The sequence below is a fragment of the Callospermophilus lateralis genome, chromosome 2, assembly GCF_048772815.1.
Source record: "Callospermophilus lateralis isolate mCalLat2 chromosome 2, mCalLat2.hap1, whole genome shotgun sequence".
Lineage (NCBI taxonomy): Eukaryota > Metazoa > Chordata > Mammalia > Rodentia > Sciuridae > Callospermophilus > Callospermophilus lateralis.
The window spans coordinates 9,558,148-9,575,893 of record NC_135306.1 but is presented as its reverse complement, the minus strand read 5'-3'; the positions used below and the strand labels follow the sequence as shown (position 1 = coordinate 9,575,893).

At 35.3% G+C, this 17,746-nt stretch overlaps 1 protein-coding gene across 6 annotated transcripts in view; it reads left to right on the top strand.

Moving 5' to 3' along the window:
- Gapvd1 (GTPase activating protein and VPS9 domains 1) overlaps positions 1-17,746 on the top strand; it is an 89,175-nt gene that overhangs the window by 39,125 nt on the left and 32,304 nt on the right. For 3 of the 6 annotated variants that reach the window (XM_076845478.2, XM_076845480.2, XM_076845476.2), the window contains 8 exons: positions 109-326; positions 2,800-3,643; positions 6,098-6,184; positions 7,699-7,833; positions 7,978-8,167; positions 11,620-11,780; positions 14,359-14,488; positions 16,214-16,339. In XM_076845478.2, coding sequence (XP_076701593.1) covers positions 142-326; positions 2,800-3,643; positions 6,098-6,184; positions 7,699-7,833; positions 7,978-8,167; positions 11,620-11,780; positions 14,359-14,488; positions 16,214-16,339 — 1,858 coding nt within the window. In that variant the 5' untranslated portion in view covers positions 109-141. Of the gene's footprint in view, positions 1-108; positions 327-2,799; positions 3,644-6,097; positions 6,185-7,698; positions 7,834-7,977; positions 8,168-9,601; positions 9,703-11,619; positions 11,781-14,358; positions 14,489-16,213; positions 16,340-17,746 lie in introns of those variants that run through there. The other 3 variants (XM_076845481.2, XM_076845479.2, XM_076845482.1) reach the window with 2 other exon arrangements.

Below are 17,746 nucleotides of genomic sequence, written 5' to 3'. Positions count from 1 at the left end.
TTAATAGTGTTACTAAGTGTAATCTAAATCTTAGTATATTCTCCCACCCCTTTTGATTTTAGAAGAGGATTTACGTGACCAACTTAAATTTTGTTCTTTTACTTTTAGTGATTGATTTTTGTACCTTTTTCAAGTTTGAAAATGGTGAAGCTCGATATTCATACTTTGGCACATCACCTCAAGCAGGAGCGCTTATATGTAAACTCTGAGAAACAGCTCATTCAAAGGCTCAATGCGGATGTACTTAAGACAGCTGAAAAGTTGTATCGTACAGCATGGATTGCAAAGCAACAGAGAATTAATTTGGATCGGCTTATCATAACCAGGTAAAGAAAATATTTTCAGGTTAGAAATTCTGTGAACCACTGTAATTCTATGCTAATTGTAACTAACAGTCTGTTTCCAATCAAGTGCATGGTTAAAGATAGTTTGAATCAATGTTGAGTCTTTGCTTATAAAATAGTTTATTTTATTAAGTACTGCTTCAGAAAATTATAGCTAAGGATTAACATTTTATTTTATTTTTAAAATATTTATTCACAATACCTTTATTTCACTCATTTATTTTTCACGTGGTGCTGAGGATCGAACCCAGGGTCCCGCGCATGCGAGAGGAGCGCTCTACCACTGAGCCACAACTCCAGCCCCAGTATTAAGATTTTATACTACACTAATTAATTTTGTGTTTATACATATGATATTTTATTTTTGTAGAGAGTAAATTACCTTTTCTCATAATATTATTTAATATGTACACTTCCATGTTTTGATATTTTATATGTATATTTTAGGTTTAGAAACTACATATTTCGTTGTGTTAATCTCTCAATGTTTTGTTATTCCAAGAAGCAGTTTTTAATTCTAAGAATAGGAATGTTGTCGGATACACACCTGTAATCCCAGCATCTCAGCAGACTGAGTCAGGAAATCACAAGGTTGAGGCTAGCCTGGGCAATTTAGGGAGGTCCTGTCTCAAAAAGTAAAAAGGGCTAGGAATGTAGCTCAGTGATAGGTAGATTGCCCCTGGGTTCAATCCCCATAATTTCAATAGTGCTGAGTTATAATCTTAAAGAAGTCAGATATAAAAAAATTTCATTTTGAAATTCAAAAAGAGACAGGTCTTATCTTTGATAATGGTTATTTCTTGGACTTGCAAGGATAGTATTGATTGGGAATGGGCATGTAAAAGCATACTTTGGGTGCTTAAAATGGTACATTTTGGGCTGGGGATATAGCTCAGTTGGTAGAGTGTTCGCCTCACATGCACAAGGCCCCACCAACACGGTACATTTTTTTTTTTTTTTTTTAAGTTTGTTTTGCTTTGTTTTTGAGATGGGGTTTGGCTATGTTGCCCAAGCTAGTCTCAGACTCTTGGGCTCAAGTAATCCTCCTGTCTCAGTCTCCCAAGTAGCTGGGACTACAGGTATATACCATTGCATCTGACTGTTAACATCTTAATCCGAGTGTTGGGTGCATACATATATAAAAAATCAACCAACCTATGCACTTGAGATTTATCAACCAACCTATGCACTTGAGATTTAGGCACTTTGTTATATTTTACCTCAATAAAGGTAAGTTGGGGGAGTTTATGCTGCTATAAACGTTATTGTCAATTTTTACATCCTCTTGAAGGCTTATTTTATTAAGATTTGCTTCCAGAAGTAAAAATCCTGGTTGAAGTATAGATTGCTGTTGAAAAAGGTTGTACAATATACCACACATAGATTTAGTTTTGGTCACTTTTTAGTACTTGAATTTTTTTTTTTATATAAATGGATACAATACATTTATTTTATGTGGTGCTGAGGATCGAACACAGTGCCTCACACTTGGTAGGCAAGTGCTCTACCGCTGAGCTACAGCCCCAGCCCAGTACTTGAATATTTGTACACTTTCTTGTGTTCATAACCATAAATAAGCAGTATTTAACTAGCAATTTTTTTTTTTTTATCATACAGGGGATTGAACTCAGGAGTGCTTTACCAATGAGACATGTCTCCAGTCCTTTTTATTTTTTATTTTGAAACAAGTTCTCACTAAGTTGATGAGGACCTCACTAAGTTGCTGAGGCTGGCCCTGAACTCATGATCCTCTTGCCTCAGATCCCTAAGCTGCTGGGATTACAGGCATTGCCACTATCCTGGCCGAATTTTTTAATTAATTTTTAAATTAATAGGGTGCATCTCTGGGCAATAGTTGTTAGAACCTTCAAATTGATGTTTCTCATTGAGCTTGATTTTGTATGAAGAAATTAGACTCCTTTGTACTTTATAGTTTTATATTTACTAATTCATATGCTATTGTTCTAAAAGATTTTAGCAGGGTTGTGGCTCAGCTAGAGCACTTGCCTAGCATGCGTGAGCCATTGGGTTCGATCCTTAGCACCACATAAAAATAAATAAATAAAGATATTGTGTCCATGTACAACTAAAAAATATTAAAAAAATATTTTAGCAGGTTTTAGTGATCTTTAGGTGGGGACTATAGAATGCTTTTATTTTATTTGTTAATTTTTATGTGGTGCTGAGGATTGAACCCAGTGCCTCACACATGCTAGGCAAGTGTTTTGCCACTGAGCTACAGCCCCAGCATTAAACATAGCACCTAGGTTTTTGGCTCTATTTAAAATTTTTTTTTTTTTTTTTTTTTGTATTGTGGATGGACAGAATGCTTTTATTTTATTTGTTAATTTAGGTGGGGACTACAATCAACTCATAGTTTCATGTTTCTGTATAGTACATGTCTTATATTATTATTGCTACTGATATTATTTTGCTTATTTGCTTATTTTTTTAGTGCTGAAGCTTCCCCTGCTGAATGTTGCCAGCATGCCAAGATTTTGGAAGATACACAGTTTGTTGATGGTTATAAGCAGTTAGGATTTCAGGAGACTGCTTATGGAGAATTCTTGAGTAGATTAAGGGAGAATCCTCGTCTTATTGCCTCCTCTTTGGTTGCTGGAGAAAAACTTAATCAGGAGAACACACAAAGTGTTATTTACACAGTTTTTACCTCTCTATATGGCAATTGTATTATGCAAGAAGATGAAAGCTACCTCCTTCAGGTTTTGCGATACTTGATTGAATTTGAACTTAAAGAAAGTGACAACCCCAGGCGACTTTTGAGGAGAGGAACTTGTGCCTTCAGCATCTTATTTAAACTTTTTTCCGAGGGACTCTTTTCTGCCAAACTTTTCCTCACAGCTACTTTACACGAGCCAATCATGCAACTGCTTGTTGAAGATGAAGATCACCTGGAAACAGATCCAAACAAGTTAATTGAGAGATTCTCCCCTTATCAACAGGAAAAACTCTTTGGAGAGAAAGGCTCAGATAGATTTAGGCAAAAGGTTCAAGAGATGGTGGAATCCAATGAGGCCAAACTGGTGGCGTTGGTGAACAAATTTATTGGTTATCTCAAACAGAATACATATTGCTTTCCACATAGTTTGAGGTGGATTGTGTCACAAATGTACAAAACTCTTTCCTGTGTAGACAGACTGGAAGTCGGAGAGGTCAGGGCAATGTGTACTGATCTCCTCTTGGCTTGTTTTATTTGTCCTGCAGTTGTCAATCCAGAACAGTATGGCATAATTTCTGATGCTCCTATTAATGAAGTGGCAAGATTTAATCTAATGCAGGTATGCTTTTACTATTATTAATATTGTGGCATTTGGTTTTAAAATCGGTTGATTTGGGCAGGGGGGTGGGAACAGAGAATATGAAGACAGTGTTTATATATTCTTATCATTTCTTTTCCTCCAACTCTCCTAAGTATTTGCTTCTTATGAAATAAAAGCAGTCATATTGGGATTTAAAATAATGTAGTCATTAAAAAATTTGGGTTTAATTTTAAAATGGAATCCTCACACTCTTTTTTTATATATTTATTTTTTTGTTTTAGTTGGACACAATATCTTTATTTATTTTTATGTGGTGCTGATAATTGAACCCAGTGCTTTGCGTGATACCACTTGAGCCACATCCCCAGCCCTCACAGTCTTAAATATATAGTTGATTCGATTTTCTGAGACAGTTCTACCATCCTGGTTCTATAATTTCAAAATCCAGAATGATTACAAACTGAGAATGTCTTTTGTACTTCATTTGGTGGAGCAAAACCTGAACTGAAATAACACAAGGCTATTTAAATTGGTATTCCTTTTATTATTATTATTATTTTTTGCAGTGCTGGGGATGGAACTCAGGACCTTGAGTGTTAGGCAAGCACTCTCAGTCCTGATATTCCTTTTAGTGCTAGCAGATACTTGTTGCAGATATGTTAATGTGTTTGACTATAGGATGCCACCAGCCTATATACTGGATGTTCTGCATATATACACTAAATTACCTTTCGAAAATCTCTTAAATTCTGAAGTCTGAAGCTCTTTTAGCTCTAAGAGTTTCAAAAAAAGGATTTTAATCATCTGAAGTATTGAAATCATGTTGTTTCTGCAGAAGATTTCCTTTTTCTTTTGGTGCTGAGTGTTGACCCCAAGGCCTCATACATGCTAAGCAAGTGCTCAGCATGTGCTCTACAAGTCTTGTAATCATTTTATCCCCCAAAAATACTGTGACAAAGAGATTTGGTTTCTTTAGAATAGACTATCATTGGAATTTTTTTTTTAAGGTAGTAATAAGCCTTTTTTCACCATCAGTTTTATCATCATGGGAATTTAGCAATTCATTATATAGAAATCCCTGAAATAAATTTTTAATTTTTTGTCTTCTGTAAATGTTACATGTTTCCTCATGATAGCATTTGTAATTTTATTTTCATCATTCTAGTACATACTGAGTAGCATATTTCCAAAATGAGTGAAAAGAGGGTTATCCCAGATGCTAAGAAGATAAAGCTCTAATGATGTTAACTTTCTACACAGAGTCCTTAAATTCGTAAAGAAAATAGATTAATAATTCATTTTTGGCAATAAGGAACTTGCTCTATGAATTAGTATTTATCTAACAGCTTATGTTTTGTGGGAATTGTTTGCATTTTTTAAAAAATTATTTTTTAGTTGTACTTGGTCAGAATATGTTTATTTTATTTATTTTTATGTGGTCATGAGGATCAAACCCAGGGCTTCACACGTGCTAGGTGAGCACACTACCACTGAGCCACAACCCCAGCCCCTGTTTGCATTTAAAAAAAAATTTTTTTTTCAGTTGTAGATGGACACAATACCTTTATTTTATCTATTTATTTATTTATTTTTAACTATTTTTTAGTTTTAGATGAACACAATATCTTTATTTTATTTTTATGTGGTGCTGAGGATTGAACCCAGTGCCTCACGCATGCCAGATTAGTGCGCCATCACTGAGCCACAACCCCAGCCCCAAATTGCTTGCATTTAAATCTAGAAAAAGAATATTCTACTTTATCTGGGCACAGTGGTGCACACCTGTAATCCAGCTACTGGGAAGGCTAAGACAAAAGAAATGCAGGTTTGAGGCCAGCCTCCACAATTTGGCAAGACCCTGTCTCAAAACAAAAATAAAAAAGGCTGAAGATATAGCTCAGTGATAGAGTGCCCCTGGGTTTAATCCTCAGTGCTGCAAAACAAAGCAAAATAAAACAAAAACTTCTATCATAAGTGCTTTGTGGACTCTTTTCCCTATAAAGTCCTTCATGTTACCTTGAAGTAGTTTAGTGAATCATTCTCTTTTTTGTGTGTGGTGCTGGGGATTGAACCCAGGGCCTTGTGCATGTGAGGCAAGCACTCTACCAACTAAGCTATATCCTCAGCACTAGTGAGTCATTCTTTATAAATTATTTTAAAATTTTCCTAACACATGAAAGTACATTATGAGAAACAAATGTACTTTTAATTTCCTATTATGTTGATATGTTGTGTTAAAGAGAAATTACAGGAAAATTTTCTACTCCTCTTTATAACACTTAATCTGAAAATAGTAAAAGTTAACATAGACAAGATACACATTTTATAGGGGACACTATTTTGTATGCCTGGTTGGGTGAGTCTGAATGTTATTATTAAATAGAATTTTAGAATAGAACAGGAGTGCTTTCATAGAGCAGAATTCATAAGTATCTGTAGCCTGTGTCTGCCCACCACTGCTTTGGGTTGCAGGTTGGCCGCCTTCTGCAGCAGTTAGCAATGACTGGCTCTGAAGAGGGAGATCCTCGGACAAAAAGCAGCCTTGGAAAATTTGACAAAGTAAGAATTAATATTGTGCCATGTGAAATACTGTTTGTAGAAAATTCTGGCAAAGTATCATTGATCTTAACTTTTCTCTTTCTTAAATCTTGTCCTTAGAGGATGTGTAAACTAATAAATACAGTGGTTAATTAGCTTTTTAATTAGCTACAGTATTTGAATCAGCAGCATTTTAAATTTAGGAAGGGTTTTAGTCTGCTTTTTCACTGCTGTGGCTAAAGGACCTGACCAGCACAATTATAGAGGAAGAAGAGTTTATTTGAGGACTCATGGTTTCAGAGGTCTTAGTCCATACAAGATTGGCGTTCTATTCCTCAGAGCTTGAGATGAGGCAGAACATCATGGAATTTGTGGCAGAGGGAAGCAGCTCACATCATGGTGATCAAGAAGCAGAGACTCCACTCTGGAGATAAAAAATACATATCCCATAGCCATGCCCCATTCCTACCTCCTTCAGCCACACCCTATCACTTCAGTTATGTTGTTAATCCCTATCAGAGATTGGGTCAAGACTCTTACAACCCAATCATTTCTCCTCTGAACCTTCTTCGCATTGACTTACATGTGAATTTTTAGTGGAATCTTCCTCATAACAGGAAGATTCCACTAACGATTACTACTCTCCCTTACAGATTTATTGGAGAGATGTTGTTCTAATGAGAATGAAAGAACTATTAAGATTATTTTATTTTAAATTTTACTAAACCAACCTATTTTAAATTTTACTAAACCAGCCAAATTGTGGAGGCTGGCCTCAAAAAATTATCACTAAACCAACCTATGGATATATCAATCAGCAAAAATCTTATAATATTTAGTGTATTTCATAAATTAACATTTATAATATTATTCAGTTAGTTGAGTTAAATAAAAATTTCAGTGGTCAGATTTTGAGTAGGCTATTCATTCATCCTGGTTTTCAGTTCAAAGGTTATACTGTGAAATTTCCCTTTCACCTCTCATCTCCAACCTCCTTCTTCAAAATATTCTTGAAGTTATCCATTTTTTTTGGTGTATCCTAAAGGTCTAGGTATATATACATATTCTTACATATGCTGTCCCACTCACCACCTCTCTCTCTCTCTCTCTTTTTTTTTTTAAAGAAAGAGTGAGAGAGAGTGAGAAAGAGGGAGAGAGAGAGAATTTTTTAATATTTATTTTTCAGTATTTGGCAGACACAACATCTTTGTCTGTATGTGGTGCTGAGGATCGAACCCGGGCCGCACGCATGCCAGGCAAGCGCGCTACCGTTTGAGCCACATCCCCAGCCCCTCTCTCTCTCTTTTTCAGAAATGGCATATGTAGACAATGTTCCCTATTATATTTGTTTTCCTTGCCTGAATATCTTGAGATTATTCTTTACCATTGCATAAAGAGATTCATCTTTTTAAATTGAGTTTAAAATAATTTTTATTAAATTAAACTTTTCTTTGCTTATGCTACCTTAATCAGAAATTTTGTTCCAGTAATTTAAACGGGAAATTTTTCACTTTGATATTTTTCTGTTTTAACAGAGCTGTGTTGCTGCTTTCCTTGATGTTGTGATTGGGGGCCGTGCAGTGGAGACCCCTCCAATGTCGTCTGTTAATCTTCTGGAAGGGTTGAGCAGAACTGTGGTTTATATAACCTACAGTCAGCTTATTACTCTGGTAATGGCTTTATTCTTTTATAGAATTTTTCTCAAAATTATTTTGGCTAAGCATGCACAGTCATAGATGAGTACACTATGTGAGAAATATAAATTATGTTTGAAAAATTGATTTCACTAGCCAGTGTTTTTTTACTTTCGCCAGGTAAATTTCATGAAGAGTGTGATGTCTGGAGATCAACTGAGAGAAGATAGAATGGCTCTTGACAATTTATTGGCAAATCTACCCCAGGCTAAGCCAGGAAAAAGCAGCAGTTTAGAAATGACTCCTTATAATACCCCTCAGCTCTCCCCAGCAACCACTCCAGCAAATAAAAAGAATCGATTGCCTATAGGTAATGAGACTTTCTCATATTGGAATTTTCCTTAAATTCAGTATTTCTTCATTAGCCCCTGTTATTGCTTTGTTTTAGAATACAGTTTTAAATACTTTGAAAAATTCTTTTTTTCCATGTTTACTGATAGTATTTCAGTTTTTAAAAATTATACAAGATTAGTTAAGGTTTATCAGCAGTCTTTATCTAGACAGAGAAAATGTCATTTCTTAAAAGTAATCATTATTTTAGTTAGGTAGCACTTTCCTTTCTGTAAAGTTCTAAATAATGTAATAAGTAATATTCTGTTAGAAGTTTGCATTAATTAGGTGGAAAATAATAGTTACTGTTTTCCATTATTTTCCTTACTAATCAGTCTCTTATCAGTTAAGCTAAAATATCTTAATGTTATAAAATAAAGCAACAGTTTCACTTTATCTTATTTATTCATTTAAGAATTACGTTTATTAAGCTTTATTCACTTAGCAAACATTTATTATCCATCTACTTACATATACACAAAAATTAATTGAGCATGTAGAATGTACCAGATACTGGGTAAGACATTTATAAATATTATTTAAGCCATGGAAGCATCCTATGAGGACAGCTGATATCTACTTTGCACATGAAGCTCTGTGTTAGGCCCTAGGGATAAAAAGACCATTAGGACACACCCATACTCTTAAGTTAGCTGCTGATAGGTAGTTTGGAAGAAGACCAGTGTGTTTCAAATTACTAAGGTGTTCTGCTGGAGATAAGCATGAGGATAATAATTTATCCAAATGGTGGTAGTATAAGAGAGGATCTTGAAGTTGACACTCTCTCTTGAGGAATGAATAAAGTTAAGAGTAAACAAGCAGGGAAAATGTTTAGGAGCAGAGTATTTTGTAAGGATGAGGAGGTCAGCAACATGTAGGAATATGAGTAGCTGTTATAATTTATGCATTTTGAAAAATGGAATTTTATTTTTTAAACTTCCATGAGCTGATTTGTTAAGAACAACTTCTTAAAATTAATTTACCATACATTTAATATAATATGGAATTAGATCATCAGGCATATGATGTCAGATTCTTCAAGTCTTTGGTTTTCTGCATCTCAAAATGTCAGCTCTAGTTAAAAATAGAAAAAAAAAATAACATTTTTATACTTAGTAATCTTTAATAATATGGGCTATTTTTATTCTCTTAACATGAAGAACTACACAATTTTGGGTAAATAAAGCGACCCCCCCCTCCCACATTGTCTATTGCTGTGCATTAGTTTTTTTCTTTTCCTACATCTGAAAGTGTCATTAAAATTGTGTTTAATGGAAAGGAAATTTAAAATATTTGCCCAGTATTGTTTTGTATAGCCACATGTCCTGGTCATTGCATTTATTGCATACTTTAAAAAGTATATCTGTTCTTCAAAGGGCTGATTTTCTTTCTATTTAATGTTTTCGCAACCCAGGACAACAGTTAGCAGCCATCACTGCCTGGGATTCCTCAGCCACCAATCTTACTGCTCATATAACACTAGTAACCCCATTTGGTGGGTAACAGGCTGTTCTTTCTCTTATATAACTTTTATTTAAGAAATAGTGTTTACAAGTATGTTTGGTGTGCATGTTGCTTTTGTTGTTTATTAAGTTGCTACTTGAAATTTGATTACTTGCATTTGTGTAAGTTATAAAGTTTAAATTCATAGACTTGCTCATGAAGTTGAATTTAAGTTCACAATTCAGTAGAAGATTGTGAAAGACATCAAATGAAATTGTGAATAGGCCTATTTTAGACTCTTGGAAGTTGATATGTGTCCTAAAGTGTCATACTAAAAGTAGTGAATGAGCTGATGTACAACATTCTGAATTAAAGACAATTGTTTATATTTCTGCCTCTTTCTGTCTTCAAAGAGGTCAGATTTTACTCAAAGTGAAGTTGAAAGATTTTTGTTTCTATAAAGTGTTTTTGTTTTATGTGTGTTTTAATTATTTTGCAATGAAAGATAATTTCTATTTAGTATTCTAGCTGAATTTAATTTTATTGCTCTGAGAAAAATGGAAACTTATCACAGAAGACCAAAACTCTTAGAGAACTTGTCATAAGCAATCTAAATGTTTTGTGTCTAAAAGTTCTTAAAAGATATGCTTGGGAGCTGGTGTGTTGGCACACACCTGTAATCCCAGCAGCTTGGGAGGCTGAGGCAGTTGGATCACCAATTCAAAGCCAGCCTCAGGAATGGCAAGGCACTAAACAACTCAGTGAGACCCTATCTCTAAATAAAACACAAAATAGGGCTGGGGATGTGGCTCAGTGGTTAAGTGCCCTTGAGTTCAATCCCTGGTACCATTAAAAAAAAAAAAAAAAAAAGTAGATATGCTTGGGAGGTATCTTACTGGTAGAGTACAAGGCCCTGGGTTTAGTCCCCAGTACCAGCCTCCCCAAAAAGTTCTTTTTTTTTTTTTTTTTTTAGTTGTAGTTGGACACAACTTTATTCCATTCATTTATTTTTATGTGGTGCTGAGGATCAAACCCAGGGCCATGCGTATGCTAGGCAAGCACTCTACCACTGAGCCACAATCCCAGCCCCCAGAAAGTTCTTAAAAGATATGCAGTTTTTTTTTTTTTCCCTGAAGTATTGTTTGTTTAATTATAGGTAAGGGAAAACAGCAAAAATAATTGAATCCTTTATTTATTCAAAATGTTTCCATAAAGCAGAAAAGACCTCATATTCAAAAATAGGAAGAGCTTCTCTTTTGCATCTCTGGAAAATGGTTAATCATTTCAGAAAAAAAAAACGTGCTTTCAAAAACTGTGGTTTTGTCTGTAATTGTCTAAAGTATATTACTTTATATGATTATCATGTTTCCACATGAAAGTATTTCTTTACTTTTTATTTTTTTTCTGAGTGTGTATTAAAGCCAGGGGCACTTTACCTCTGAGTTATATCCCTGGTCCTTTTTATTTTTTTTTAATTGAGACAGGGTGTCGCTAAGGTTGCTGAGGCTGGCCGTGAACTTGTGATCCTCCTGCCCCAGTCTCCAGACTTGCTGGAATTACACCACATTACCACCACATCTAACTCCATATGAAAGTTTCTAATACTTACAAGTTCAGTTAATACTATGGGAAGCCTGTGGCAGTTAATCATTTTATAAGAAAAATAGTGAAGGTTTTCTGAAAAGAAATAAGGTAGTGCTCTTCTTGTTATCCAAAAGTCTTAATCAGTAGGCATGTTTTGCTGGACTGCGGATGTGATCTTATGTGGTACTCCCTGTCATTGTTTCTGATTATCAGTTTTGGAGGAGAATCTGTATGATAGTCATCAATGGAGTAATTGATTCTAATTTTTAGTTTTGTTTTGCTTCTTTTTATCCTTGTTTTCATCAGTCTTTGTGCATGTGCAAATGTTTGACACTAAAACATTTTTTTATTCATTGTGCTGTTTCCTTTATTCTGATTTTTTGTTTAAATTATTTGAATTGTTAGCAACTCGGAGCAGAAGCCGCACTAATATGCTAATGGACCTACATATGGACCATGAAGGATCATCTCAAGAAACCATCCAGGAGGTCCAACCAGAAGAAGTGTTGGTCATTTCCTTAGGGACAGGTCCCCAGCTTACTCCAGGGATGATGTCAGAAAATGAGGTATGAATCTATGGCTATAATTACTTAACAACTATTAATATTAAGAAATTTAATTACTTTCTTCAAATTAATGGTCACTTGCTTCAATAAATCAATATTTATATGTTAGTCTGTTCAGGCTGCTATATCAAAACACTAGAGGTTGGATGGCTTATCAATAATAAATTTATTTCTCAGAGTTCTGAATGGTGGAAATTCTGAGATTAAGGTAGATTCAGTGTTATGAGTCCAATTCCTGGTTCATGGATGGTGCCTCTGCACTGTGTCCTTACATGATGGAAAGGGCAAATGAACTCATTGGGCCTGTTTTACAAGGCATGAGTCCTATGCATGATCCAGTTGCCCACCCATATGACACATAATCAGAGGCCAAGCTTGTTAAAAACAGTTGCAGAGGGAGCCCTTCACATTATATACATCTATGGCACTGAAGTTACTGAACAGACCCACCTCAAAAGGAATTTTCCTAGTAGTAGAAGAGCCAGGAATCCAAGAAATTGTGGTGTGGAAATTGAAGAGACTTTTCCAGTGGTTTGTAGAAAATGATCTGTATTTATTTATTTATCTATCTATCTATCTATCTATTTATTTATTTATTTATCCATCCATCCATTTATTTATTTATTTATTTTCTAGTGGTACATTAGTGGTATTCCTGCTTTACAGAGCTAAAAAGTCTTCCCCTTCCCATCCCAGTACTGGGGATTGAATCCAGGGACACTGAACCACTAAACTACACACCCAGCCCTTTTAATTTTTTATACTGAGGCAAGATTGCTGAGGCTAGCCTTAAATATGCAATCCTCCTGCCTCATCCTCCCAAGTAGCTGGGATTACAGGTATGCTCCATCATGTCTAGCTTTCTTGGTTTTCTTTTCAGTTATCTCTTCCATTTTTTTCCTGATTGGCCAAAGAATAGAAAGTATACCTCAAGAATTTTTGTCTCTGTTAGCTAGTGTTATACACCTGTAATCCCAACTACTGGGAAATTGAGCCAGGAAGTTCACAAGTTTGAGGCCAGCTTCAGAAATACAGTGAGACCCTGTCTCAAAACTCAGATTAAGAAATAGTGCAAGTGTAATTCAGTGATAGAACATTCAGGTGCAAGGCCCTAGGCTCAGTCCATAGTATGTGTGTATTTGGTCGGGGGACTTATAACAACAGTGGAATGCTTTAAGTAAGAAAAAAAATTATTTTGTAAGAGACCTCTGTGACATTTTACCTCACCCAATTACCATCCCCATCCCCAATTCAGTGGCTGCCTTGAAGAGAGCAGCTTGTGTTCGTTCTTGTGCAGTTTTTTAGTGTCTAAGAGAGCAATATGGACCTTATTTTCAAAGAATCATCGTTGTGAGTTTTATCTGTCTGGTGGATCCTTCAATGATCAGCTCAAGGGCTTGCTTTTGTTTCTCCTGCCTCTGATGTTCCCCAGAGCTGTAGCACTTTCACAGTTGGCATTTGTCAAAAGCATGGAGAGGCTGAGGATGTAGCTCAGTTGTAAAGTGTATACTTAATGCACGAGGCCCTTGGTTCAATCCCTATCACCACCACCAAAAAAGAAAAAAAGCTTCAAAAGCAGCAGACAGATGAAAAAGCTGAAGTAAAAGATCAGGGAAAGAGATAATATGAAATATAGGGCATTGAAAAACTCTCATGATCCAGGGACTGGAAGGCTATAAATACACTTGTGAAAGACTATAGAAGATTACCAGCAGATGATGAAGGGTAAGATGTATTTGCAGACTGTCTGGTTAAGGGTGGAAGAAGCACCCAATCAGAGCCAGTTTGCAGTGACTTGGGGAGGTTTTCAGTTGTTTTTGTTTTGTATTCCAGGTGTTATATCTGCCAAATCACTTGCTGACCACCAAGCTAACAGAATGGACCTCTGTGGTCACACATGACATGACACAAAGAAAGACTGAAGCTTTCTTTCTTTTTTTTTTTTGAAGCTTTCTGATCTATAGTCTTACTTACTGTTCATTCTGTGTCTCATTGTTCAGTCTGTGGCACTAGTGGAGTAATGGAAAGGCATAGCTTCCATTGTTTCAACTGATAGACTTTTAAAAAAATAATGTTATTATATTTTTAATACCTTTATTTTATTTGTGTATGTATGTATATATATATATATATATATATATATTGCTAAATGTCTCATGCATGCTAGGCAAGGCTAGCCCTCAACTGATAGACTTTTTGTTTTATGGGATTTAAAAGGTTGTAGAGCTGGGTACGGTGGTGCATGCCTGTAATCTCAGTGGCTTGGGAGCCTGAGACAGGAGGATCAAAAGTTCAAAGTCAGCCCAGAAAAAAGTGAGGCACTTAGAAACTCAGTGAGACCCTGTCTCTAAATAAAATACAAAATAGGGCTAGGGATGTAGCTCAGTGGTTGAGTGCCCCTGAATTCAATCCCTGGTACACCCCATCCCCAAAATACTCTTTTAAAAGCTCGATAGACATTGTAAATGAGTTTTAGTTAAAAATGGTAATTTAAGAACTGAAATATGAATTTGCTGTGGTTTATTTTATTAGCAGTCTTTAATTTGTAATAAACCAAAGTTGATGTTTTGTTTTTCAGGTCCTAAACATGCAGCTTTCCGATGGAGGACAAGGAGATGTCCCTGTTGATGAAAACAAACTCCACGGTAAACCTGATAAAACCTTGCGCTTTTCCCTCTGCAGTGATAATCTGGAAGGCATATCTGAAGGTGAAGGGTTACTTCATTCAAGGAGTTGTGTAATTCAAGTAATACTTTGTTTTGTGTTCTTTAAAGGAGCCTTATAAATTATAATATACCATCTGTGCCTCTCACTGAGGAGAGTAATGAAATTTTCCTCTAATGAGCGTGAACAGTTGGCTGTAAAGATTGTATTCTGAATAAAATTAAGATTGCAAGAGGCTGTTGGTCATATAAAATGAAGACGATATAAGTCTTTATTTAGACTTAAATAGAATAATAGCAAGTTTTGTTTCTCAGTATAAATATATACCAAAGCTTATAGCGCTCCTTTAGAAGGATATAATGCATGTACACATGGGGAGAAATGGACTAACTAGTATTTCAGGATGTTGTATATACTTTCAATGTTCTGCATTCCTCTGTTCACACACAACTTCATAAAGTAGGAAACAATGGAAATAGGAATTAAAAAAGAAAATTAAAAGCTAAGATTGTTAAGTGAGAATATGTCATTCTACATATTAGGACAAATTTTCTTTTTTAATGAAAAGAAGCCCAAGTTTGCTAACATTTAAGAGTAAATGTAGGGGGATAGGGTTGTAGCTAAGTGGTAGAGCACTTACCTAGAATGTGTGAGGCACTGGGTTCGATCCTTATCAACACATAAAAATAAATAAGCAAAATAAAGGTATTGTGTCCATTGGCAACTAAAAGTATTAAAAAAAAAAGAAAAAAAGTAAATATAGGGCTGGAGTTGTGACCCAGTGGTAGAGCGCTTGCCTTGAATGTATGAGGCACTGGGTTTGATTCTTAACACCACATATAAATAAAAAAAATAAAGGTTCATCAACAACTAAAATAAATAAATAAACTTTACAGAAGTAATCGTAATTACTTCTTTTTTTCTAACTTTTCAAAAGTAATATAGAACATATTCAATTTATTTATTTATTTTTAATATCTTTTAAAAAATGTTGATGGACTTTAATTTTATTAATTCATTTATTTATATGTGGTGCTGAGCATCAAACCGAGTGTCTCACACATGCCAGGCAAGTGCTCTACCACTAAGCCACAACCTCAGCTTCAATAACATATTCATTTTAGAAAAGAGATCTAATCATCTATAATCTTACCATTCTGTTAATATTAGTTAACACTTTGACTTATTTGTAGCAAGAAAATAATAGTTCATAACCTTTTTTGTTTAATAATATAGCATTAACATTTCCTTTTGTAATTTTACATTCTTGAATAACATGATTTCAAATGGCTTTTTTCTCTAACTTCAAATGGGCATATGATAATTTATTTCAGCATTCTTCTGAGTAAATGAGTGGATTGCTTCTACTTTTTAGACATTATAAGTTCTACAACAAGCCATCTTAGATTATTTTTTTTTGGGGGGTGGGAGGGATTAGAGATTGAACCCAGGGGTGCTTTACCACTGAGCCACATCCCCAGGTCTTGCTAAATTACTGAGGGTCTTGCAGAGTTGCTAAGGCTGGCCTTGAACTTGTGATACTCCTGCCTCAGCCACCCAAGTCACTGTGATTAGAGGCTTGCACCACACCCTGCTTAATTTTTGATAAGTTCCTTAGAATGAATTCCTAGATGCAGAATTGCTCTCTCAAAGGGCATGTATATTTTTAAAAACACTTTAGTATTTAATCTCTTATCAAGGCATGAAAATTGCATGGTGACTCATGAATGTTTTATTAAAGATTGCTCATAGGGTAAACATTTCTCTAGGTCCTTCAAATCGGTCCAATTCAGTGTCCTCTCTAGACCTGGAAGGAGAGTCTGTATCAGAACTTGGAGCAGGACCTTCTGGGAGTAATGGAGTTGAAGCTCTACAGCTGTTAGAACATGAACAAGGTAAGGTGAAGTTGAACACAGTTGTACAAGTAGAAAAGAATTCACCTGATTGCAAGGTGAGCAATATATTTGCATAGAAGTTGCCTGTGTTCACTAAGAGAGTAAATTTTATTACATAATGACTGTTAAACTTGTATTTATTCGTGTTCCTTTATTTCTTATAAAAATATGTTTAAATTGTCAGGCTGGGGTTGTAGCTCAGTTGTAGAGCACTTGCCTAGTATGAGTGAGGCGCTGGGTTCAATCCCCAGTACCACATAAAAAAACTAAACAAAATAAAGGTTAAAAAAAATGTTTAAATTGTTAAGTGAATTGTTTAGGTTCAAATTACATACACCAGTAGGAATTATTTTATTTTTATTTTTTAAAGAGAGAGAGAGGTAGAGAGAGAGAGAGAGAGAGAATTTCAATATTTATTTTTTAGTTATCGGTGGGCACAACATCTCTGTTTGTATGTGGTGCTGAAGATCGAACCTGGGCCACACGCATTCCAGGCGAGCGCGCTACCGCTTGAGCCACAACCCCAGCCCAGTAGGAATTATTTTTAATTCAGTTATATTATCTCAATTCTGTCATACTTAAGGGACATCACAATAAATACTCAGGGCTCAAGGAATTTAGAATAGGGCAAGAATGGTACACAAATGATTGAACATATGGGAAGACTGTTTTGGTCATTGAGGTATAGATAAAAACATTGGAAGAACACACTAGCCTGAAGGCCAGTGACAGTGGGTAGGAGTAAGAAAGAGGACCAGTATACAACAATTAAAAGAAGTGAAGCCATAGTGCTTACTTAGGTGTTAAGTAGAGCAATGAGTGAGGAGGTAAAGATTAAAAAATGGGAGAGATCTGGAGGAAGTCTATACCTGAATTGAAACTTAAAAACATTGAAAGTTTTTGATTTAATGAAAATGAGGGGTTGTGGAGGGTATACTCTAGTGCTTTAGGGAAAATTAATTTGAAACATTTTTTGGATTTGTTCATTGTAAGATTTCTAGTTTAGGGCACATACCCTGAAGTGGGCTGGAGGCAGTGATTCTTAGACTTTAGTGTACATGGGGAGCATTTACAAGTTTTTATTTCCCAAGCTTTACTTCTAGAAATCCTGCTTCAGTTCATTTTTTAAAAAATTTTTTGTAGTTGCAGATGGACATAGTACCTTTATTTTACTTATTTTTATGTGGTGCTGAGGATCAAACCCAATGCCTCACATGAGCTAGGCAAGCACTCTGCCACTGAACTACAGCCCCGGCCCCTGGTTTAGTCCATGTTTAGAAAAGAATGTTGCCATTTGACTGTGTGGCTTGAGTAGAAGCATTGCTGTGTTTCACAGGATCAGTTCATCAATGTATGAATTAAGATTAAATTTGCTGCAAATAACAGAAAAACTTATTACACTAATCT